The 24,029-nt window shown below is 45.7% G+C and overlaps 1 protein-coding gene across 2 annotated transcripts in view; it reads left to right on the top strand.

The window, feature by feature from the left end:
* Nucleotides 1-24,029, top strand: part of RTN1 (reticulon 1) — a 119,352-nt gene that overhangs the window by 88,097 nt on the left and 7,226 nt on the right. The window contains exon 1 of one of the 2 annotated variants that reach the window (XM_041459393.1): nt 13,523-13,831. The exons of the other annotated variant lie outside the window; for it this stretch is intronic. Coding sequence (XP_041315327.1) covers nt 13,771-13,831 — 61 coding nt within the window. The 5' untranslated portion in view covers nt 13,523-13,770. Of the gene's footprint in view, nt 1-13,522; nt 13,832-24,029 lie in introns of those variants that run through there. 2 annotated transcript variants of the gene reach the window in all.

A 24,029-nucleotide genomic window follows, 5' to 3' on the forward strand; every position in this document is an offset into this window, starting at 1 on the left:
AAGATTTTTAGCTCACTGGAGCCTGCAACTCTGTTTTCTAATTGGCAGTTTTTTTAAGTGTGCCTAATTTTTCTTGCCTGATAGTCAAGAAAGAAAAGAAACCCAGACCTACCAGTGAGAGATTCTGCAGCCTCTGGGGACAAGGCAGGCTGCTGTAAAAGAGATTTATGTTTTTCTGAGGGGGATAAGTGCAGGAAGAACATTTTGCATTTGATCCTGTAATGGCTGCACAAGACCAGCCCTGGTGCCTTGCTGGGAGCTGGCACGAGGCCACCAGGTAGATCCAGCTCGGCCACTCAAGAGCAGCTACAATAAAGTCACCCAGTGCCACATTTTGGCCAAGAGGCAGCTCTTACCTGGGGATAAAGGGTAATTACTCCCAGTGAAATGTGCCTGGCTCAGCAGCAAGATGTATTTGCAGCTGGCTGGTGAACTGTTAGGAGCTGTGTGTTTTCTGTGGATGCAGTGATGCCTCAAGATGCTCCTTTAAGGCCAGGAAAACTTCATGGTTATAGTCAGAAACAAGTTTATGCTCAAAGGATGTGTTGGTAAGACAAGTGATTGACAGACAGGTTGACTTCAGGAGATTCACTCCTGAGATCAGAGTCAGGTTTTATCAACAGATAAACCTTTCCTAAACAATCTGTCTCATTTACTAAACCATCCTTGGTTTAGTCTCGCTCCCTCCTCCAAACCATGCTGAAAACATGTTTTATTCCATTTATGTAACTGCCTTTGTGTGCTGCACTGCCATTCCCTGTGCTCACACAATCACTACACCAGTGTGACCAACAAAAGAGCAAAAATCATTTTATTTGGCATATATTCTGTTTCCTCTGAGAATAAGCCCAAGTTTGTTTTGCTCAGCTGTGATGCATTTGAGCCCCTGTCCCTGAAGAGAATGTTGCAGCACTAAATACCAGATATCTACTATCAAAAGGGATGTTTAAAAATGCAGGTGCTTTTTATTTTTAATGATCCATTTGTCTTTTCAGGCTCGTGAGCAGGCAGTGAGATTGCTGTGATTTGCAGCCACAGGCTGCCCGTTTCCTCCTCTGCTTCCATGGAAACACATGTTGGATGAGGCAGAACCAGGCACAGACTTAAAGTACATGATTTCCAAACTATTTGCTTTTCCTTGCAAGGAGTCCTTTACCTCCTGTTTTTACAAAACTCTGTGTGAGGAGGAAATCTCTCTAGGGAGAGGCAGCTTTTTGAGGTGTCTGACTGGTGTTGATGCACAGGTTTGAAAGTGTAATCCCTGAGCATGCTCAGAGGTGAAATGCATGAGACAGAGCAGGGACAGTGCATTTTGGAGCTGGTGTCACTCTGGCTGTGGCATTTGGGATCAGAAGAGTTCTGCTTCTTTGTCAACTCTTTGCTTTACTTTCATCTCCTCCCTGGAGAGGTGAGGATTGTACCTTCTTCTGCACTTCAGGACCCCCAAGGTACCCAATTTGCACACGTAATAGCTCCTCGTGTTCTCTGGGCAGCCCCTCTCCTCCCTGGTACAAACCTCTCTCCCTCAGAGTGAAAACCAGGTTATTTGCAGTTTGATGGTAAAATGAGGGAGCGCTGGGAGAAGGGCAGCAGCTCACAGAGAGCTCTGTGTCAAAGCTCAGCACAGCTCTCTGGTGTGCTCTGTGTGGGGAATTCATTCAGAAAGAAATTGTAGGAGAAAATGGACCTAAAGTGGCAGCCACCAGCTCCTCCTATTCCTCACATGCAGCAGTCTCCTATTAGAAGGGCTCTCACCCTGCAGGGACTCCAGCTTGCTCTGCCACCCAGTGCCAAGCTGGAATCCCACTGCCGTGGGAGCCAGATCCTGCTGGTGGCTGGGCTTGCAGGATTTGAGCCTCACCCCTGCCAAATGCACACCTGGTATCTTCTAGTTGACTCCCATTTTTCAGTAAGAGGGGAAAAAACCCTTTTAGATGTGGTAATTCTAACGAGGCACAGAGGGAAATGAGTTGCTGAGTGCTACATTTGCAAGATACCTTTCCTGCATGGAAAAGAAATGTATTTTATCTTCCATCACCTGCAAAGCATCCATATTTTGAAGGCTGCTCTTGTCTGTGGCAGCCTAAGCACAAAGCAGGGCAGAAACCTTTTTCACAGAGGCTGTTCCCTTTCAGCTGCAGGACAGGATGGAAGCCTCATCACAAAGCCCTGTTTCAGGCATCAAGAAGTAAATGTCACTCCATGTTGTCTGATGATTCCACAAGATTCACACTAATCAGAGCCCTTCATTAATTATTTAGCTTCAGGGAAATGTGCCAAAATGTTCTGACACTTGGGATGTACAAAGCAATTGCCACATTTACTTCCCAGCTAATGGGGAGGCCAAAATAAATTGTACCAAGCTGAGTGGCTCTGTGTGTGGGCAGGGGCAGGACCCTCCTGCCCTGGCATGTGATTCCATCCATACCCCAGGGCCCACAGAGCTTCCCAATATCTTCAAGGGCTCAGGGCTGTCCCCCTGTGTGTCAGCGTGGGCTGGACATGTCACCACACTCAGGCACAGCCATCTCCCTGCTCCCCTCCATGCAGCCTGTCTCCCTGCATCATGTCTCCATGTGCCTTCTGCCCACTCCAGGGCTGCTCTGGCTCCTCCAGCCAGCAAAGGAGCTGCTGGTGGGATTGTTCTGAGCTGCCAGAGCAGGACTGGACGCTCTGTTGGGAGCAGAGCAGAGCCACATCCTGCACGGAGGGCTCTGCTCCCTCCTGGCTGCTGAGCACGTGGTGCCAAACCAGCAGCTCCCCCTGCTCCAGGATAAGTAGGTCTCCACTGCAGGTTTGCAACCTGAGAAAAACAAACAAATGCAGAGCAGCGTGGCTATATTTATCTGAAATTTAGAAGCTGTGGTTCACAGGGAACTTTGATCACTTTAAATGTCAGGCAGTCTGGGAAAAGAATGAGGGGGGGAAAAAAGCACAGTTAAAAAGAAAGTGGTTTGGAAAAAGTAAGAGCTGCTGCTGCTGCTTCCAAAACAAAGTCCTTCTCTTCTGGTCCCCAGTATTAATCTTGAGGGCTGGTGTCTCTCAGCATCAAGCTGGGGGTACTCAGAGGTTGAGATTTCCAAAGCCCAGCCCCACAGGTGCTGAGGAGCAGCTGGACTCAGAGTCCTGCCCAGAATTCAGCAGGAGCTGATCACATCTCCTGCACCTGTGAAAGAGGAGGTTCATCCAAAACAAAATACAGCAATTGAGTTTGGGGGTTGGGTTTTTTTTTTGGTTTGCAAACCAAAATAAGATTGTGGTTTTCTTGAATTTAAAATAATTTGAAATTGATGTCATGCCATTATGGTTTATCTCTGATTCATCTGCAAGACATTAATTTTAAGTACCTGGCATTTGAAATTTAAGAGCCTCACAAGGGATATTGTGCTTTGGATCCCTGGGTGGATTTATTAAGAATGAACTAACTGATATAATACCATGAGGTATTTGGAGGTACCTGTCTCAGTCAGGGAGTTTCATCAAAGCCCCATGTACTTAAATGTTTGCAAGGAGCAAAACACTTTAGGAAAGCAGTTCTGAAATCCCAGCAGACCTTTGGTGAATATTGCCCAGACCTATTTTACTGTTCTCTTTGGAAATCCCCCGTTTCTGCAAAAGCCAAACCTGTTGCAAGGGAATCCACTATCCATGCAGAATATGTAGTATGCTTCCTTCCACCTCACACTGCTCGTGTGCAGAGCTCTGGGATACAGCTATTTCTGGGTCTCTGCAAATCTGCAGCTACCCTGAAATTCCTGATGATTCTACCATATCCACATGCTGTGTGGTTAAATGTGATGCCAATAAGGAAAACACCTTCCCTTGTTTAGTTTTGTCCAGTGGACTTTCAAGCTACTTATGAATTTATAAATATGGAAAAATAATTCTATTTTCCATGTATATATTCAAATCCACCCTATACCTTCTATTTTGCTCACCCTCATCCCAGGATTGAGAGCTATCAGTCCTTCTGCAAAAGCAATCAGGAAAATGTGGTTTGTGGTGTTTAACAATATTGTCAGGGAAATCTGAATTCCTCAGGCTTTTTCGTTTGGTTTCCTAAATGTGAAATAGTTTTGCTGATCTATCTTTAATCCTTCAGCCTTGAGAATGGGAAATTAAATTGTCTTTTCTCAGATACTTGATGTCAGCCTCCAAATCAGGATTTTCTCATTGTTCAGAGGGAGTGAGGTTACATGATAGCCAAGTGCTCAGAGATAGGATCTGTTCTTCAGAGAGAAATCCATTTCTACAAATTCAGTGGTTCAACTGGGTTCTGCATTTTTTTTCTTCTCTTTTTCCTCCTTTTGCATCTGTTTGCCTAAGATAACTAGTTTTAGGGATGACTGATCTGAAGCTCCTAATGAGCTGGCTCCAGGGTGTGGATTTTTGTGGCATATTCTGCTGATTGGATGCTGGAAGCTTGCTTGACCTTGCTTATGGTATCTTCCATAAGACATATACATGTCATCTGTCCTCTTCCCTCTGCCCCATGTGAGGGGATGTGCTGGGGCAGGGCCAGCCCCCCACTACCCAAACCATTCCTGCTCTTCTGTGTCGCTTCATTTCCAACTGGTGTCCTAAAATGCCACACAAAACCATTTTCCCTGTTTGTTTCCCCAACACAACTCTGACCACTTTTCAGCCAACACTTCTGGCACATCATTTCCTGATCTAATTCTTCTAATTGCCCTAGAGGCCCATAATAACATTTAAAACTCAGAGTGCTGCTTTGCCCTCCAAAGCATTTCTCCAGCCAGGGTCCACACAGACTCTCAACAGAACCCTGTCCTGTTCTCTCCTTGTTTTCCCCTTCTCACAGTCTTGCACTGGCACTTCTGCCTTACACATCACTATTTTATGTCCTTCATTGCTCCTTTTGGGTTCTTTTTTCCCACTTTGTGCCACCCAGCACCGCTGGCATTGCTGCAATAAGCAGCTCCTCCATCACTTTTGCAAGCACTGTAGGCTGTGTTTGCTCAGGACAGGATCAGCTGCTTCTTCACCTCTCCCTATCCACCCTGTCCCCCATTTCTCTGCAAGCTCAGCCAGGATTTCCCCACATTAACAGCCAGCTTTGCAGGCTGGGTATGACTGGAGCTGTCCCTTTGCACAGAGCATCTTGCTACCCAGGTGTCTCCCATGCGTGGAGCAGGCTGTTGAATCCAGCAGTGTGTTGGTGATTTGCTTCTGTTTTCCAGGGAAAGCTGGGGTTGCCATGACAATTGTGTGCCAGCCGAGCCGGTTCATGGCTGCAGCATCCACACACCTCCACCAGGAACGTGTTGTGCCCTCCCTGCAGGGCGGGCTGGGGGATGTGAAAATGCCCCTGCTGAGATGCCTGAAGCAGCTCTCCAGCATGGTGAGAAGCTCAGGCCCTTCTGGGGAGCATCCTTCCCCAAGGAATATTATTTTTTGGGCACATCTGAAGCTGGGGAAAGGGGCTTGATCTACATCAAGTTATTCTGCACCTTCTCCCCTGGCCTGAATTGGGCTGGCAGCAGGAGTGCCAGGCACTGGAGCAGTGGAGCCAGCAGAAATGCTGCAAACCACAGCTCATTCTCAAGCACCCCTGGCTGCTTATGAGCATCCCAAACTCAATTAAAGGTTTGTGGCACTGCTGAAAATGTAGCCTCAGTCTCCTGAGCCTCTGCCTGCAGGCTGTTGGTTTAATTTGCAGTCACATTTGCAAAATTTGTAGCTGCATTTTGCACTTGGGAAGAGCATCCCAGCCTCTGAATCAGCACCTGGAGCTTCAAAACTTGGGTCTGATCCCAGCAGAGCTGGAGCAAAGGGTGGCCCTGCAAGCTGGGAGCAAAGCTTTGGCATTTTTGTGGGAACATCTTTCCTGGGGTGCACCAGAGCTGCCTGAGCTCAGGACCTGGATGTGCAGAGGAGCCAAGGGCAGGACAGAACCTCCCTGGTGGCTTGTGGCACTGCTGTGTGGCACAGTCTCACTTCCCCAGGCACTGGACACCAGACCTTGCTTCAAGAATTTGCTGAAAACGCATCATCATCATCTCTTCAGGGCATGCTTGACCAAAGAAAAGAGTCCTCTGTGCCCATTACACAACACCAGGCAGGATTTCACCATTTCCAGGAGCAGTGCAATCCAAATTCATCTTTACCACCTCGCTTCATCTCCCCTGGTCCAAGAACGGCAGCCAGTAACACCAGCCTTGCAAGCTGTGCTGCAAAAATGAGCAAGGCTCCTTTGCTGGAGCTGCAGAAACAGAGCTCAAACAGCAGACCATGCCCCAAATTTAAATAGCCCAAGCAGACCCAGAGACCTCAGAGAGATGATTCCCAAGGTCATGTAGTGGGAAGCATGTGGCACATGTGGGGACTGAACGGAGATATCTCCTGAGGCTCAGCCACACTGTGGTCTCAGGATTCTCTTCTCTTTTGTCTTCCAGTACATTAAGAAGATCAGTTAATGAAATGGAATTAATAATCCAGCTGCAGCACCAGCAATGCTGTAGGAGAGAAAAATTTCACAGCACTGGCTTAAAAACAGAAGGCTTGAAAATGGTAATAAGCTGCAAGCACTTCCTTTGTAATGGGGGAGTGCAGGAGGTCAGACAGAGTTTTAGGGTCTTTTCAGCTTTACTGATCAAATCTTAAAGGAGGAACGAAGATGTAGCAACTACCTCCCCCAGAGGAGAGAAACTCATGATTTCAAGGTTCTCAGCAACTGAAAAAAGTGGTCCCACTGGAAAGAATCAAAAGACTTTTCTAGGTCAATGGCAGGAATAGAGCCTTTATTTCTATGAACCTCACAGCTCAAAAATAACATTAAAGAACCAAGAGAAATTACCCACCTCTGAAGAACCAGGAGTAAATCAAAACTGATTGTTATGTGTTAGTTGTGCTGCTGCCTGCAGTAATCAGGGAGCTCAAATGGCAGCACAGGAGTCCTGGCCATCTCTGGGATGGCTGCTGAAGAAGGTCTGTGCTGTGTTCACTGAGGCACATCAGAGGCTCAAAACCCAAAATTGTTCACTGAGGCACATCAGAGGCTCAAAACCCAAAACTGTTTCTTAACAACAACGTTGAATCTAAGGAGTTCCCCCAATGGGCTCATTCACTAGGATTCAAAGAAAGGCCACCTTGTTCCCAGGGAAGAAAGCAAGCACAAAGCTTGTCTCACCTGGGTCTTTCACCAACTCATTTGGCTCGCGTCACTGGCTTGCTGCTGAAAATCTTACAGTAATAACATCTTGTTATACAGATATATACAGTCATTATACAGTTATAGATGGTTATTTTACAGTTATATATAGTTATGCAATCCTCTTATACAGTTGGGACTCTTGAACTTGGAGAAGGGGACACCTCAGAGCACCTTCCAATGCCTAAAGGGGCTGACAAGAGAGCTGGAGAGGGATTTTGGGCAAGGGCATGGAGTAATAGGAAAAAGGGGAATGGCTTTATCTGACAGGATGGCTGCTGAAGAAGGTCTGTGCTGTGTTCACTGAGGCACATCAGAGGCTCAAAACCCAAAACTGTTTCTTAACAACAACGTTGAATCTAAGGAGTTCCCCCAATGGGCTCATTCACTAGGATTCAAAGAAAGGCCACCTTGTTCCCAGGGAAGAAAGCAAGCACAAAGCTTGTCTCACCTGAGTCTTTCACCAACTCATTTGGCTCACGTCACTGGCTTGCTGCTGAAAATCTTACGATAATAACACCTTATTATACAGTTATATACAGTTATTATACAGTTATAGATGGCTATTTTACAGTTATATATAGTTATGCAATCCTCTTATACAGTTGGGACTCTTGAACTTGGAGAAGGGGACACCTCAGAGCACCTTCCAATGCCTAAAGGGGCTGAGATGTAGCAACTACCTCCCCCAGAGGAGAGAAACTCATGATTTCAAGGTTCTCAGCAACTGAAAAAAGTGGTCCCACTGGAAAGAATCAAAAGACTTTTCTAGGTCAATGGCAGGAATAGAGCCTTTATTTCTATGAACCTCACAGCTCAAAAATAACATTAAAGAACCAAGAGAAATTACCCACCTCTGAAGAACCAGGAGTAAATCAAAACTGATTGTTATGTGTTAGTTGTGCTGCTGCCTGCAGTAATCAGGGAGCTCAAATGGCAGCACAGGAGTCCTGGCCATCTCTGGGATGGCTGCTGAAGAAGGTCTGTGCTGTGTTCACTGAGGCACATCAGAGGCTCAAAACCCAAAACTGTTTCTTAACAACAACGTTGAATCTAAGGAGTTCCCCCAATGGGCTCATTCACTAGGATTCAAAGAAAGGCCACCTTGTTCCCAGGGAAGAAAGCAAGCACAAAGCTTGTCTCACCTGGGTCTTTCACCAACTCATTTGGCTCGCGTCACTGGCTTGCTGCTGAAAATCTTACAGTAATAACATCTTGTTATACAGATATATACAGTCATTATACAGTTATAGATGGTTATTTTACAGTTATATATAGTTATGCAATCCTCTTATACAGATGGGACTCTTGAACTTGGAGAAGGGGACACCTCAGAGCACCTTCCAGTGCCTAAAGGGGCTGACAAGAGAGCTGGAGAGGGATTTTGGGCAAGGGCATGGAGTAATAGGAAAAAGGGGAATGGCTTTATCTGACAGAAAGCAGGTTTAGATCAGATATTAAGAAGAAACTCCTCCCTGTGAGGGTGGTGAGGCCCTGGCACAGGCTGCCCAGGAAAGCTGTTGCTGCTCCATCCCTGAAGTGTTCCAGGCCAGGTTGGACGGGGTTCTGAACCACCTGGGATAATGGAAGGTGTCCCTGCACATGACAGGGGTTGGGAACTGGATGATTTTTAAGGTCCCTTCCAATTTACACTGCTATGATTAGATATATCTATATATATATATATATAGATAGATAGACAGATATATACATCTATAATCTCAGCCTTTGAGCAAAGATGGGTATGAAGCGCAGTTTTGCTGAGCAGAAAGTGAAACAGAGGCAGCAGAGCAGAAGCTTAGCACGTCTCAAAATCACACTTCTTGTCCTTGTGAGCAATCCAAATATTTTGACTGATGATTAAAAAAAATCCCTATAAATCCAGACATTTCAAGACTTAAAAACAAATTGCAGGGAGGCTGGAACATTATGTGACATGCCAGGACACGGGGCTTCTTTTGTTGTGATTGTTCAGCTTCAGACTTTAATTCTGCCAATTTATTCCTTTCTCTTTTTTTACCAGCTTATTGATTCCTTTTGTTGTCTGAAGACCTGAAAAAAAAGGTCCTTAAAAAAAACCTGCATTACATCTTCTAAGGGAGTGGCAAAGACCTGGGGCAAAAGACAGCAAGGACAGAGCTGTCTATGTGCTTCCTGTACTGTGAGAAGTGATGGACCTGAAACAGCCATCAGCATCTCCCAGCTCATGGCCTTGCCATTTGAGCTGCCTCTGAGCAGCTCTGCAGACCAGAAAATGTGCAAGAATGAGCACAAGACAGTGAAAAGGAAGAGAGCAGAGCCAGGACTTGGCCCATCCTTCTGCTATTGACAGCCTCCTCACGAAAATGTAATTGCTGGCTGCCCTTGCTTGGATTGCTCAGGAAAAAATTCCCCGTTGCTCTTTAGAGCTTCGAGACATATTAATGCAACTTTTAAAATAGCATCCTCTCTATTTTTGTTGCTAATGCTAAGAACAAATTAGCTTAGAAAAATAACCCAAATGATCTCCCTTAATGCTATTGTTCTCCTAAAGTGCTAAGTGTCAGGATCTCTCAGCACCACGTTGCAGATCTGGCGCTGCCCTCAATGTGTCCCACGGAGCCTTGACGTGGAGTGATGCAGGAAAACGCAGTCAGTCCAAAGTGCCTTCAAAGTCACTGCACTCCAAACAGTGGTTTCAGCTCTGTCTGTGGATTTTTAATTATTGAATCATCTTTGAAACCAACTGAAACCAGCTGACTTCCACACCTGCCTTCCAACAGGGTTGTTAAGGGACAGCCCCAAATTTTAGTTCCTGTGGTAGAACAGTGGGCACTTCTGAGCTCTTATGGACTGTTATGGTCCATTCAAGTATATTTACCTAAAAAGCCTTAAATGTTGCTAACTCTGACCTCATCAGAGCTCATCAGTGGTGCACAGGTGGGCTGGGTCACCATGGAAGGCCCTTTGGAAGGAAACAAGGTAGGGCTGGAGCGCCAGTCCTGCTGCAGGATTTCCTGTGTCCCTGGAAGGAGCACAACCCTGGTGGCCACACAGCATGGCAGGGTGTCCCTGTCCTCTGCAGAGCTACAGTCTGCACCTCATTTGTCCATCCAGATGTGGGTGCCCCATTGTTTAAGACCCACCATTGTGGGTGCCTGGAATTGTTTAAGACCAGCTTGAATGGGGCTTTGAGAAAGCTTGTCTAGTGGACGGCATCTCTGCCCATGGGCAAAGGGTTTGGAACTGGTTTTGGAGCCCAAACCATTCTATGATTCTAGATTCTCTTTTGGAGTTGGAGGGATGGAAAGAAATGAGGCAGACAATACCCTACACATGTGTTCATTTGGCCAGTGTTTTCCTGCAGTGATCCCATGGGTACCTTTATTTTACTGAGTGCTTACCCCACACATCCTGCACACACAGATCATTATCTCCAGCAGAGCTATGGAACAGGCAACTGTTGATGAGCTCTCTTGGCTTGTGGCTGTGCCATCAACACTGAGCTTCATGTGACCTCACTAACACATCTTAAGACCTGTAATAATTTCAGTAACATCCATAGCAGAAGGAGGCTCCCAGTGGACAGTGCTCTGAAGGGAAGCAAATTCCACTTACTGCTTTTCATCCTGCTCCTATTTATGATCACAGGAAAGCTCTCCTCCAACACCCAACTTTTCTGCAGCTGATGCCAAGATCTCTGTGCATGTCTCACCCTTTTAAGATCCAGGCAGTGCAATGTTGATTTGTGCCTTCCAGCCTGCTCCTGCTTTAGTTCTGTGGCAAAGAAGCAGTTCTTAACCTCAGGATTGATGGCCAAGTGCTTAGTCCTAATTCTGTCTCACCACTTACTGAATGCATAATTCAAAATTTCATTGTGGAAATGCGTTTTTTTTATCAATGGCCATTTTAGTGCTGGATCCACCCAGTGCTGATTGGGATTTTGTGCAATTTCTGTAGTCACACATAGAGTTGCTTCTGTCCCCCACCTGCCTCAGGTCCTGGGGCAAGTGAGTGCACACTGGAAGCTCTTCTTAGCCCGTGTGCATTTTCTAAGTCTCTTCATCTCACTGTTCCAGTTCAGTTCTGTTTCTAACACAAATGCAGTGTTCTTGTTACTGCTGGTAAAGCGATGGGTTCTGGTGCCTGTGGATTAAAATAGTTCTGGAAGTAGTGTGGGAGAGTCCAATCACATGGGCCAGGACTGAAGAGACACTTTTCCAAAGGGGAGTAAGAATTTAAACAGCAAGCCTGATGGTGTGGTTCATTTTGCTAGCCTGGAAGAGGGAATGGAGACATCAAGTCTGAGGTGAGAAACATTTCTACAAACAATGAAGGCAAGGAGAAATCCTTAGTGGGACATTAAATGTATAGGGACCACTCTTCTGTCCCAAACGAATCTGTCCTTCATACTTGACTGAGAAATTTGGGTTACAGTGAGACCAAACAGAGATCTTTTGCCTTTTCTCTGCAGGGTTGCTGGTGGCACACACCCAGTAGCCATGAATTTTACCTATGCACCATCTTTGGGGTGTCTATGGCTATTCCAGGGACAAGGATGCAATAGTTTTATGTGAATTATGTCTCTGTTTTATACACACTGCTTGTAAATACTTCATATTATGGCTTGGTGCTGGGAACCCCATTGTAAAGCTGCAAAGGGTTTGCAGGGCAAAATGCATCAACAGGGAAATTTTCTGCTCTTGCCAAGGGTCTAAACCAACTGATCCATGCTTAGAAATCATCCCTTGCCAACCTCTTTCTTGCTTTATTTTTTGTTTGTTTGTTTGTTTGTTTTTAACAAAGCCAGGAAGAACACAAAATCCAGGTTTGTGGCATTACAGATGGTTTAATCGTACTATATGCAATGACAGCTGAAGCCAGCTCTGCCCCAATTTGTTAAGGATTTCCCTGTTAGGGGAATGAAGATGCTGGGTTCAAGCCTAAGCAAGTGTTTTTGGGGATCTCTAGGATGGTTTATAAATATGGAAAATAGTTGTTGGCCTCTCTAATCCCAGCAGAGTTTCCTAGGTAAAGAGTAAGATAATACTATAGTGAATTTCCTTAAATTTTGGCTTTCTTCTGTAAGATGAGTTACCTGAGGGAAGGATAAGTGACCTACTGCTGCCAGTTGGAGGAGGTATCTGTTAACTCAGGTATTAAAGACCTTTTATTTTTGGAGCCAAAGGAGCAGAGGGGTTCAAACTCTATTCCCCACACTGATGAGTATGTGACCCACTCTGTCTGTGTTGGTGTCTGTTTCCACATAAAAAAGCAAAATTCAGTAAAACACAGTAAAATTAAATTATTTCATGAACTGTCATGATCTAAAGGTTTAAGTCCAGCCTCAGAGCTGAGAGGTGCCCAGCTGGGGTTATTCTGCCCAAAATGACTGGACACAGTCTGATAAACTGGTCACTCTTCAGTGAAATGGGATGACTTTTTGGGGAGTTTCTTAATATTCCTAGGCACCCCAAAATCTGAAAATGCAAACAGGTTGAGTGGCAAAAGATTTCTTTCCCAGTGTTTGCAAAGTATGACCATTGCATGGTTATGATGTGTCTGCAAGGCTATTCATAAAAGTTTTTCGGTGGGGAAACTGAGGCAGAGACTGTGTCCTGCTAGGGAAGGAGTGGTGGGGCCCACCACTGTTAAACTGAATATTAAAATTCAGCTATTAGTAAAATTATTAAAATTATTAAAATTCAGCTATTAGGGCCTTTCACATATTGTCCTGTATTCCTGCACTCGTACACCTCAAATCCTGATTTGTGCAGCATTTTGGGCAACGAGAGGAGGCAGCACACCCAAACCTGGTGCATCTGGGAGTCCTCAGCACCCTGGTGTGGCAGGGCTTGGTATGGGGGGCCACACGGGTCACCCCATACCCGCAGGGTTTTCCAAGAAAATATAGCAAAATAGAGGCTGCTCTGCAGGGCTTGAATCCTGACCTTGTTTATTTTCCTGCCGGCTCCCCGACCCCACCCAGTTGGGCAGAGGAGAGGGAGGCATGAAAACCTGGAGGGTTTGTGTGAGATCCGGCCTTCACCAAAAAAAAAAAAAAAAAAAGGAAAAAAAAAAAAAAAAAAAGGAAAAAAAAAAAAAAAAAAAGGAAAAAAAAAAAAAAAAAAAGGAAAAAAAAAAAAAAAAAAACAGGGAAAAAAATTAAGAAAATACCAGATTCCATCACTGTCAAGAAATTTCTGGAACACGAACAGTCACAACCGTACTAACACACATGAAGCACTGCTCACCCCCCCCGCTATTTACCCACACCCAATTTGTTTTTATTTCTTTGCCATCAGGTTGCCTTAACCATTTCCATGGCTTAGCAGGCTAAGCCGCCCCAGCGCAAGCTTTTGATTTGAAAAGGGACTGCATCCCCTTTTTCAAAGGAGCCTGCTCCCTAGGGCAACCACATCACACTGCTGATTTGCTGCAGTGGAGACCGCAGCGCGTACAATATGCCCTCCCCCTCCGCCTGTGCTGCTTACAGCATCAGTCCGGAGCCGAGCGGGGAGACGGCAGCGGTACCCAGGAACCCACCCATGCTCGGGAATGCCTGACTGCTAACGCAGTGCCTCCGACGAAAAGGACCGGCAAGCCCTCAGCTCTCCGAGATGCAAGCCAGTGCCGATTCCACCAAGATGGACTGTCTTTGGAGCAACTGGAAATGTCAGGGTATTATATCTGTTCGAGTGTTGCATGCTAGGACTGCATGGCAGAGGAGGCAAAGGCAGGATCCATCCATTTTTGCATTGTTCACCTGTGGGCCTTTGCATGCTGTTTCCTCTCCCTCCCCGCGAAGCTTTTCTTTGGGGGTAATTTAAGAAAGGAGGAAAGATTTAAAGCCCCTCTTTCTGTTCTCGGAATGCATTTCTCCCATCCGCAGGTGTCTCACCCTGAAAGCATCCAGGATACAGGTCCTCCCTTCTTCCCACCTCGCAGCTCATTCCCAAAGCATCCGCCCTTGCCTTTAGCGGCGTCATTCCTCATCCTCGACTCTCTCCGTCGGGATGTGGCTGGCATGATTTCCTACCTTTCGGGCTTTAGGGAAGCCGGGTGGCGGTGCCCTGGTGCCCGCTGGGGCTGGCGAGGGTGGGAGCTGGTGGCGTGGGGCTCCTGGGTGCCTCCTGCCCACGGACACACCCAGGGCTCAGCCTTGTGTCACACAAAGAAAACGCAGCTCCGGCAAGGAGGGCCACAGAGCCGGGGCACCGCGGGATGGCCCCCCGCTTCCTACTTTTTTTTTTTTTTTTTTTTTTTTTTTTGAAAAGCACATTAATCCTTTCATTCCGCTCCCGAGCACTCGCTTCGGGGGGTGAAATCTTGCGGGGATGTTGTCTCGCTGCCGCGTAGGCGAAGGGAACAATGGCATCTCCCTTTCGGGTTGATTTTCGGCGTGTTTTGAGCGGGTCGGTGTCTGCGCTGGGTGGGGCTGGCCACCTTCCCGGGTGCCTTGGACAGCTTTTCAGCCATTTTTAGTCGGCTTCACACTTCCCAGCCAGCATCCAGCCTTTGTTTTGATAAAAGACAGTCCCTGTGACGCTGCTCGGTGGGCAGATTAGAGGCAGAAATGCTAGCGGCTGATCCTGCCGGGCAGGCTGGGGCTGCTTCGGGCAGGCTTTGTTGGGATGTGTTTTTGTAATTTTAAGGTGCGTGTTTACTCTGAGTAGTCAGTTCATGGTGCTGATGCTCACAGCAGGGTCCCTGGGAGGGAGATTACTCCATGGCATCATCTCATTAAAGGGTCCAGGATGCTTGCAGGCATAGTTTCATAAACGCGGCTCGATGCAACAGAAGCTGAAAAACCGTCCCAAATTGTTTTTTGGAGAGGGGTGGGGATGGAGAGACCTTTCAGACGCCTGTCTCTAGGGAGCTGGATATTTTTGCAATCTCTATTCAGCATCTAATTGTATTTAGGGGCTGAGGGTTTTTTAAGGAAGACGAGTAGCTGGAAAGTAAACAGATGCACCTGTTAAATGCCAGGCTCCAGCAGCTCCGGCTTTCCACACCGAAATGAAGGGCAAGGGCTTTCCATGTGTTTGTGGGATTTATCAAGCTCAAATGAGAGAGTCACAACCAAACTTCAGGGTCTTTTCATCTGAGCTTTGCAGATGAACTTCCTCGTAGGGTGGGGTTTGGGTATGGGTTTTTCTTCAGAAGTGCTCAGTATTTTGCTGATTCTTATAAAAACATTGACTTGCCGAGTCAGATTGCTGAACCACCTGTTTTTAGAACCAAACTGAGTATTTTCCTTCTCATCAGAAAAAAAAATTCATAAATTAGAAATGGGAAATAATGAATGGCATGCTGCTCTTGTTTAATTAATAATTAATAATAATAGTGGGGTTTCTCTCCTTCAGTGCTTTCCCTTTTGAAAGTGGGGTAGATTTTATGAAAATTGAATGACACAATATGTCCCATGCTGATTTGAAAAAAAAAAATCCCAGGTCTGAAAAAATCAACGCAGTTAAAATAAATCACTTGCCTCACTTCCACAGCATTTGCTTTTTTTTTTTCTTTTCCTTGGGTGGTGCTTTATGATTCCAAAATGATCCTGCAGAAAACATGAAATAGCCATAGAATATTATTTGTGTCATCAAAATTCTTTGATCAGTCCCAGATAAAATAGAGGAAATTTAAAATTCAGGAGAATGAAGACTAAAGACGATCCATTGATTCCTTTAATATCTATTATTCATGTTGTCTCTGTCTCAACCTGGAATATCAGTTTTGTGCAAATCTGGAGTTGTGTAATTTTGCCAGCTTGATTGTCAATGAAATTATGGTTCCTCCCTGAAAAGTCTGGAATGTGTCTGTGAGTGTAACAGATGCAGAGAGAAACCTCAGTAAATACAGAGCATATTTTTATGGAAATTACGGATATTCAACAACGAGGTTAACAAAAGTTTTGATTACTCAACAACCAAGCCTGCAACTAGCTGTATCATTGGATTGATCCTATAGTACTTATAACTGGTGTAAAATCAGGTGGGGATCATGAGAAGCTGCAAAGATTGTTGGTGAGGCTTTGACTTTGCCCCACTCAGTCGAGGTACTGCTATTTCTCTTGCAGTGAATCAACTGCTGCTGCTGCATGCATTTAGAAATACTGGTTTTTACCTGCCCATCCTGCAGGTACAGCAGGATTAGAGCAAAGGTAGATCATGAGCAGCCCTTGGGTGAGTAGGACAGTAATTCAGCCCTGCTGGGCATCTGCTTCATTCAGAATATTAACATGGGTGGCTTTGGGGAGCTGCAGTGCCTTCCACGCCCAAGTCATCTCTGCACTGGAAGGTGATGCATTTGAAGCAGGCTGGGATGGAGCCATGCATAATGCATGAGTGTGAGGAGAAATGTCCCTGCCTGGGCGTGCTGGTGGCTGTGGGCCTTGGAGGAGCAGCCTGTAGCCTGTGCCAGCCGTGTGTGTGACACAAGAGTGTGACAGAGTGCACAGCTTCCCACCGGGAGCTGCTGGGCGAGGGCAGCCTCCAGCTGCAGGTGAAGGACAGGTCCCCGTGCCTTCCCCAGGGGCTCAGCTCAGCAGGACACAGGTGGCTTTGGGGAATTGCAGGTTCACACCCTGCTAAAGAGGTTCTCTGGATTAGGAAGGGCATAAACCCATAGAATATCCTGAGTTGGGAGGGACTCACAAGGTTCCTCAAAGTCCAGTTTCTGGTCCTGCACAGACACCCCAACAATCCCACCCTGTGCCTGAGAGCATTGTCCAAACACTCCTTGAACTCTATCAGGTTTGGTGCTGTGGTCACTGGCCTGGGGAGCCTGTTCAGTGCCCAGACACCCTCTGGGTGAAGAACCTTTTCCTGATATCCAATCTAAACCTCCCCTGGCACAGCTCCAGCCATTGCCTCAGGTCCTGCCAGTGGGCACTACAGAGATCAGGAGATCAGTGCCCACGTTTGCACCCCAGCTTGGAGGAGTTGTTTGGTGTCAGTACACTGATCCTCATGAATATTCCCTTTTCCTTCTTCCTTCTGCATGCCAGCTCTTGTCTGGTCATAAGTGTCAGGCTTGCTCCTGCAGCTTCAACCTTCTGCAAGACTTATTAAAAAAGAAAAACTTAAAGATCCAGAGACACAGGCCCATTAAGTGTTCATAGAAATGATCCCAAATATCACCCACATTATAACTTAATGTGGAAAAGGACTGCAGACTTCATCAAATCCATCTAGTTGACATAACTCTGCTGGGACTTCAGTTATTGATTATCATTCCTTGGCAGCTGTTTTCAGGGAGCCAGCTTCCTTCCTTGGTTGATATATCCACTGGTTTCCAAAGGGTGATGGGAAGCTGCAGCAACTGCTCATGGCAATGTTCCTCACTTTAAGAGTGATAAAGAATTTCAATGACAATAATACAGTTGCATGCAGTTAATCTGTAATCTTATTGACAGTTGTGGAGTCTGCCTATTTACAGCTTTATAATGAGAATAAAACTTCAGCCAGTTGGTACCTTCAGTGCTTTACTGAAAATATTGTGGGCTGATCTCTCAGCTGGAATCCTTTTGATAAAGATCTGCCCCAGCCTTTGGTTCTTACATTGGATTTTGGTAGGGCTAAAACCCTGGTACCAGCTCAACACCTGCTGTAACCGATTTAGCTCACAGTTTCATAAAACTATACCAACTTGTGGGGAGTTTATTTCCTAATTTCACAGATGGTTTCCTGTGAAGTTTGAAGGAAATTTGTCAAGATTGTTTACGACTTTCAGATTTGCTGCCCTTTTTTTTTTTTTTTTTTTTTGCCACTGATGCAGAAATTGTATCTAATTCTTCTTCCAGCACATTCCTGTTGATGGCAAAAGGAATCAGTGAGAAAATGTGCTCTGCTGAGCCAGGACAGAATCAAAGGAAGGTCTGGGATGGAAGGGACCTTACAGAGCACCCAGTTCCAGCCTCCCTTCCATGGCCAGGGACACCTTCCACCAGACCACGTTGCTCAGAGCCTTGTCTTTTAAGACCTGATGGACAATATTCTTTCATTGGCAGGACAAGGTGAAAATTCCCCAAAGTAAGCGTATATTGAGGTATTCCCTGAGGATAAGCCTTGTCTTTTAAGACCTGATGGACAATATTCTTTCATTGCCAGGAAAAGGTGAAAATTCCCCCAAAGTAAGAGTATATTGAGGTATTCCCTGAGGATTAATTTAAACTCCATCAAGGAGGTAATGGGGGGGCAATAGCTGAAGGCAGTATTGGAGGGTTGCTTTTGTTTTCATTAGGTCCCTGGGAAATGAGTTCTGGTGAGTCTTCTATGATATCAACAGGGGTACTTTCTCCACATCATATTTATTTATAAGTAACATAGGTCTGAACCACTCATTTTGAAAATCTGCAGATTTTTGAAAGTTTGAATAGAGTCTAAGAGAGAGCCCAGGTCTGTTCCTTTGGTCCAGGAGCATCTCAGGAGAATCTTCACATTTCCATAGCATGACGTGCACTCAGAGCCTGCATGCAGGGACTCTGCTTGGTCTCCTTGGTTTCTGCCCAGTTAAGGGGAGAGCCATAACATCCTCCCCAGAACCTGCCCAAGGCAGGCAGTGGTGCAGTTTGATGAGCAGGAGTTGTTTCTCCTGCTTCTGTGCTCAGTCCTGGTCTTAAATCATCTCTCACATGAAAATGAAAATAACAACAGCATTGTTAATAATTGTTAATGTAATTGTTAATAGCAGCAGCAATCACATAATAATTAATAATTAATGATAATAAATGCTACAGTAGACTCTTGCGTGGTGTGGTTGAAGGGTTGATTTCTTACTGACAATCCTCTTTTACTGCCAGTACTCTCCTGTCTACCCAAGCCTGCTCTGGTGCCCCACATAAGACAATCCATCAATACTTCTTTTGCTCATGTCTTGATCTTGCACATGTTGTAGGAAATAACATGGAGGCCATCAAGGTTTTTCTTTTCCCTGATCCTATTCTTGTTCCAGGTCTCCTCTCATCAGACTCTGGGGACTAAGAAGGTCTGAACTTTCAAGTTAAACCTTGAAAAAGGTGGATGATAAAGTTATAAAGCTGAACTGAGGACAGGAAGTTAATGGTCAGAGTGTGTCCAAGAGGTAGAGGTATGGAAAGATTCCCCAAGGCTGGAGATGAAGGATCAGGAGATATGCCTCATGAAACAGCACAGATACCCTCTCTTGGCTCTGCTGTTCATCACAGCAGTCTCCTGAAGGCAGAAGACTGCTCATTAAACTGTGTCTCCATCTGTATTACGTTAGAGTCAAATCTGTTGTGGGGAGGGGAGCAATGTCCACATTGGATCCTTCAGTGGAGAGGAGAGGGAAAGGCTGATCCTGCAGCCTGTGGTTAAACCTGAAAACTGGGCTTGCTTTGAGTGCAAGCAGTATTTATTTCTACTCAAAACCTACAGCATTGTCTCATTTGTTGTCAAATACTTTTGTGACAGCACTATAAACAAGGTTATTCTTCTTAAATTGTGTTTCATGGTTTTTTCACTCCCAGAGGGTCTGATAAATGCCTTACGAGGTCATTTATATTTATGAAGTTGTAATATTACACTGTGTATGGAAGTAAATGCTGTGTGCAGAGTGGTTTTTCTCACTTCTCTTAAAAACTATTATTAGATAGGGAGTGAAGCAGTACAACCCATTGATTTTACCTCCTAAGCAGGCCTGGTGGTTCTTCCATGGTAGGAAGGGCAGCTTGATCACTTCCAAAGGTGTTAGTAGTGTACTGCAGAGCGTACAACCTTTCATGTAATCATCAAGGCCCATGGGCTTCATTTGAAGGCTGGGTGCCAGGGGTTTGCTCACATTTTTGTAATAACTTCCATGGAAATGCTGCTTTTTGCATGATCATTTTTCACACAGTTGTTGCAGTAGAGGAAAAGCTTGCAAAGTCAGGAGAGAACGGAGATTTTCAGAGGAGAAGCTGTGGAAGATTTGAATTGTGCAGTCCCTGCTTGGTTGATCATTACTTTTCATTCTAAAGTGCTTTCTTTGAGACATGGAATGGAAAGATGCCCATTTTTCCTGCAAAAGTATTTTTGGAAAACATAATCATGTAGAAGGACATTTTAGCTACAAGTTGGTTTGGATCCTCTATTTTCCCTCTGGGATCTCTGCTCAGGAGGGTGGGCCTGCAGCTGCCCCACAGCACGAGGCTTCTGGGGACCACAAAAACCCCCAAAGCCCAGACCTCGTGTTTCCAGATCCTAACAAGAACGGATTCAGGAGCATTTTTAGTCAGTCTACCTTGGTGCTGCTCTTTCCAGCCCCCACATCTGTCTTCTGGCTTTTTTGATACCAAGAGGAGCAGAAACATTTTCTGCTGCAAGCCATGGTAAGAACTGTGAGAGTTTTCAGGCACTAGGGAGCCATTCCTTGCAGGCACAAGCACTGCCTGCTGCTGTTTCTTATATTTTTGGGGTTAATTTCAGCTTGCCCCACAAACGTGGCTTTTTTACCGGCTGTTCATATTAACAGGTGGTTTCTTGTACCATAGAGTTCACCTTTGCTAGCCTGTAGCCCCGAGTGCAGGATCCCATTTGTTTACCAGATGAGGTTCTGTCAGAAAGTATGGCTTTAAAACGCTGTTTTGGCACCCTTGAAAAATCTTGCAACTAGAAGACCACTTGAGTAGCATTTTGCAAGTTCTGCTGTGAGTTAAAAAGCACAAGCAGGCGATGCTTGCAGATAAACAGCTCAGCAGACACGCTTCTCCTGAAAAATTCTTCAAAGGCAGTGGCAGTGACCTGCAGTGCTGCTGTCTTAAAGATGGCTGGTAAGTCTTCCTTAATAAATGCAAGTAGTTTTGAGTCTGAGACAGTTCTGGCAAAACCCAGAGTCCTTTTATACCTCCACAAATGACTCAGACTTCTGGTGAGTTGTACTGTTAAGAGTGCAAAGTGAGTGATGTTGCTTCCCTCCTTCCAGGAGGCTAAAGGGAGATCATGGAAAGCTACAGCAGAACAGCTTCTGCATGCTAATGGGCATGGGCAGAATTTTTTGAGTAGTGATTTTCAAAACAGAAGGAGCCTGACCCTCAAGTGAAGCCAAGGCTGATTTCAGTGCCCAAACCCCTTTTGCGAATCCTCGCTGCAAACTGGGTGGTTTGAAGTTGGCGTTTTGGCTCTCGGAAGTGGATCTTGCTTAGCCAAACAGACTGAGCCCCTGTCCAATTGCATGCACATCACACATCGACAGCCTCACGTGGCACCAGCCTCCTGCCTCATGAATATTCAGCGTGCATTGCTCAGAATTGTGCCATTGTGGTGGGGTCTGGGCAGCACCATGCACACGCACACCCCCTCCCAGTAAAACACCCGGCGCTTGCAGGATCCTGCCCCACACTAGGACTTTTATTTTTTTCCCTTCTGATTGACCAAAGCACTCAGTTATTATGTGGTTAATTTGTGCTGTGAGGTATCCTCTGTCCTTTAGTTGGTCTGGGGAATGCTGTAGCCACCTTAGAGCTGGGCTGGAAGCTGTCTCAGCCTGGCCAGCGTGGGGCTGGCGCGTGCTGGCGAGTGGCCCTGCAGAGGAGGGTGTGTGTGAAAGCTGCAGTTCCAGCTCCACTCCTGGCCCTGCCAGCCTCGTTCCCACTGCATCCCCATGTGCTGGGGAGGATGCTCTGAGCCTGGCTGGTTGTTTCTTCAGTATGCCAAGGAAGGGGTACAGGCAGGAGCAGGCAGATGCCCTTCAGCAACGGCTCAGACATTGGTTATACTTAGTGACCTGTTGAAAGACACTATACCCATGGGGTCAGAGAGTGTTTGGGAGGAGTTGTTTGGTATCTTAATCAGTTTTACTTGAGCATAGGGTGAGATAAAATTCAAAGCAGACATATAAATGTGGTGGACTGTGGGGATTTGTGAAGGAATTTCGAATGAGTCAGAGACAGGACTCTGAATTGCTTTTGATGATGCGATTTATTTTCCTTATCTTCTGCATAGGCAGGAAGGGTGAGCTTGGCTCACATCTTCACTGCATGGTTTAGAAGGTCACAAGGCTTCTAGTTACAAGACCTTTTAATGATTTATTAACCAATAAAACACTGTCAAAACAGATATTTATGGTTTTGACCCAATCCTTAAATATTTCATCTTATGGACTCATACTACAGTGTAAGCTTTCTTAGCCAGTATGTTATGACACACAAACCTACAGTACTGTACTTTAAAACTCTGCATTTTCCTCTACTTAGCTTAGTGTCTCTGCTTTAAACTATAAATCCACGTTCTCGAGTCTTAACACCTAAGTTTGGAAGCCTCTTCCAAGGTCTCAAATCAAATCCTGTGTTTAATTCTAAACTTTGGCTTACAGGCCCAAAGTTCTGGGAGTTCCCTGCATTTCAGATTCCAACATTAGACAACCTCATCTTTACTTTTAATTCCTGTTTAGAATAAAAAAGAAAGGGTGTGAGGAAGGTTGATGCAAGTCTGGGTTCACCTGATGGTCAATGAGAAAATGTCTCATTTGTTTGCCCTTTGGTCTCTTTTTACAGCACCAGACACTGATGTGACAGGTACTTTGGCTCTGGTGTAAATGGCTACAGGAGAAAATGGCACTCTGAGGAAGCCAGGCAAAGGATCCCAGCTGGGGCATTCTGCACCCAGAGCGCCTCTCTCTGCTTTTAAGGGAGATTTGCTTAGGCAAGGAAACGTAGGAGAAAAATGTGTTTAACTGCTGTCTCAGCAAGGAAGCATTTCTTTACCTAGAGGGTGGTCAAACTCTGGAACTGGCTTCTAGAGAGATGGTCTGTGCTCCAAACCTGTTAGTGTTTCAGAGGCATTTGGAAAATGCCCTAAAAAACGTTCTTTAGCTTTTGGTCAGCTCTGAATTCGTCAGGCTGTTAGAGTAGGTAATAGGTCTGTGCTCCAAACCTGTTAGTGTTTCAGAGGCATTTGGAAAATGCCCTAAAAAACGTTCTTTAGCTTTTGGTCAGCCCTGAATTCGTCAGTCTGTTAGAGTAAGTAATAGGATGTAGGTACCTCCCAACTGAAATATTCTATTCTATTCCAATCCAATCCAATGATGTAAAAAGCCTTTGAAGTGACTGAAGCTGCAACTGAAAGAGAAAACACGGCTCTGACAGGAGTAGCTCAGGTGTTTTTAGCAGCATCTAAATTCCAGGGGAACTGATACAGCTCAAATCCCTGAGGCCTGTCCAGCCAGTCTTCCCAAGTCTCCCCTGATTTCTAGTTCTGGATTCTCCTTCCCTGCCCAAGGAGCTTTGAGGTTCACCTCCCTCCTGTATCACCTTTTGCAAAGAGGGTTGGCTCAGCCCCTTCTCCCTAAAGGAGAGGAGGAGGAATGGCTGCAGGAACATCAAATCCCACCCGAACAGCTGGACAGGGCAGCAGTGCTGCAGCTCCCTGTCCCTTCGAGGGAGATGAGGAGAAGGCAGATGTTCTTCCTGCCCTTGAGAATCCTGACAGACCTGGCAGGCTGTGGGTGAGGGGAATGTGCTCCCAGGATGGACCTGGGCACTGGGAGAGCCATGTAAAAATCATTGAATGCCTATCTCCCTTTTCTGTGCTGAGATTTGCCAACTAGCAGTTGGCACTTTTTTTTTTTTTTTTTCCATGCACATGAGAATATTTGCCTCAGGTCTAAAAGACACAGAATCCCTCTCTCCCAGGTCTCCTTTGGCTTGAGAAAGAGGCCAGATGCTTTTTCATCTCCTCCCTCTCACATGCACTTGTTCCCAAACTGTGTCACTTGGCCTCCATCCATCCCACTCTGATCATTTCCTTACCTGATACAGCTGAGTAAATATCCCAGTCATTCCATGGCAGGAACAGATGGCTTTCAGGGTATACACACACCTGGTCAAGCCTGTCTTGAGTAACTCAGCATCTTCCCTTTTGAGGAGAATGGGAAAATGCAG

Source organism: Pyrgilauda ruficollis, unplaced genomic scaffold (genome assembly GCF_017590135.1).
Source record: "Pyrgilauda ruficollis isolate IOZ18807 unplaced genomic scaffold, ASM1759013v1 scaffold135, whole genome shotgun sequence".
Taxonomy (NCBI): domain Eukaryota; kingdom Metazoa; phylum Chordata; class Aves; order Passeriformes; family Passeridae; genus Pyrgilauda; species Pyrgilauda ruficollis.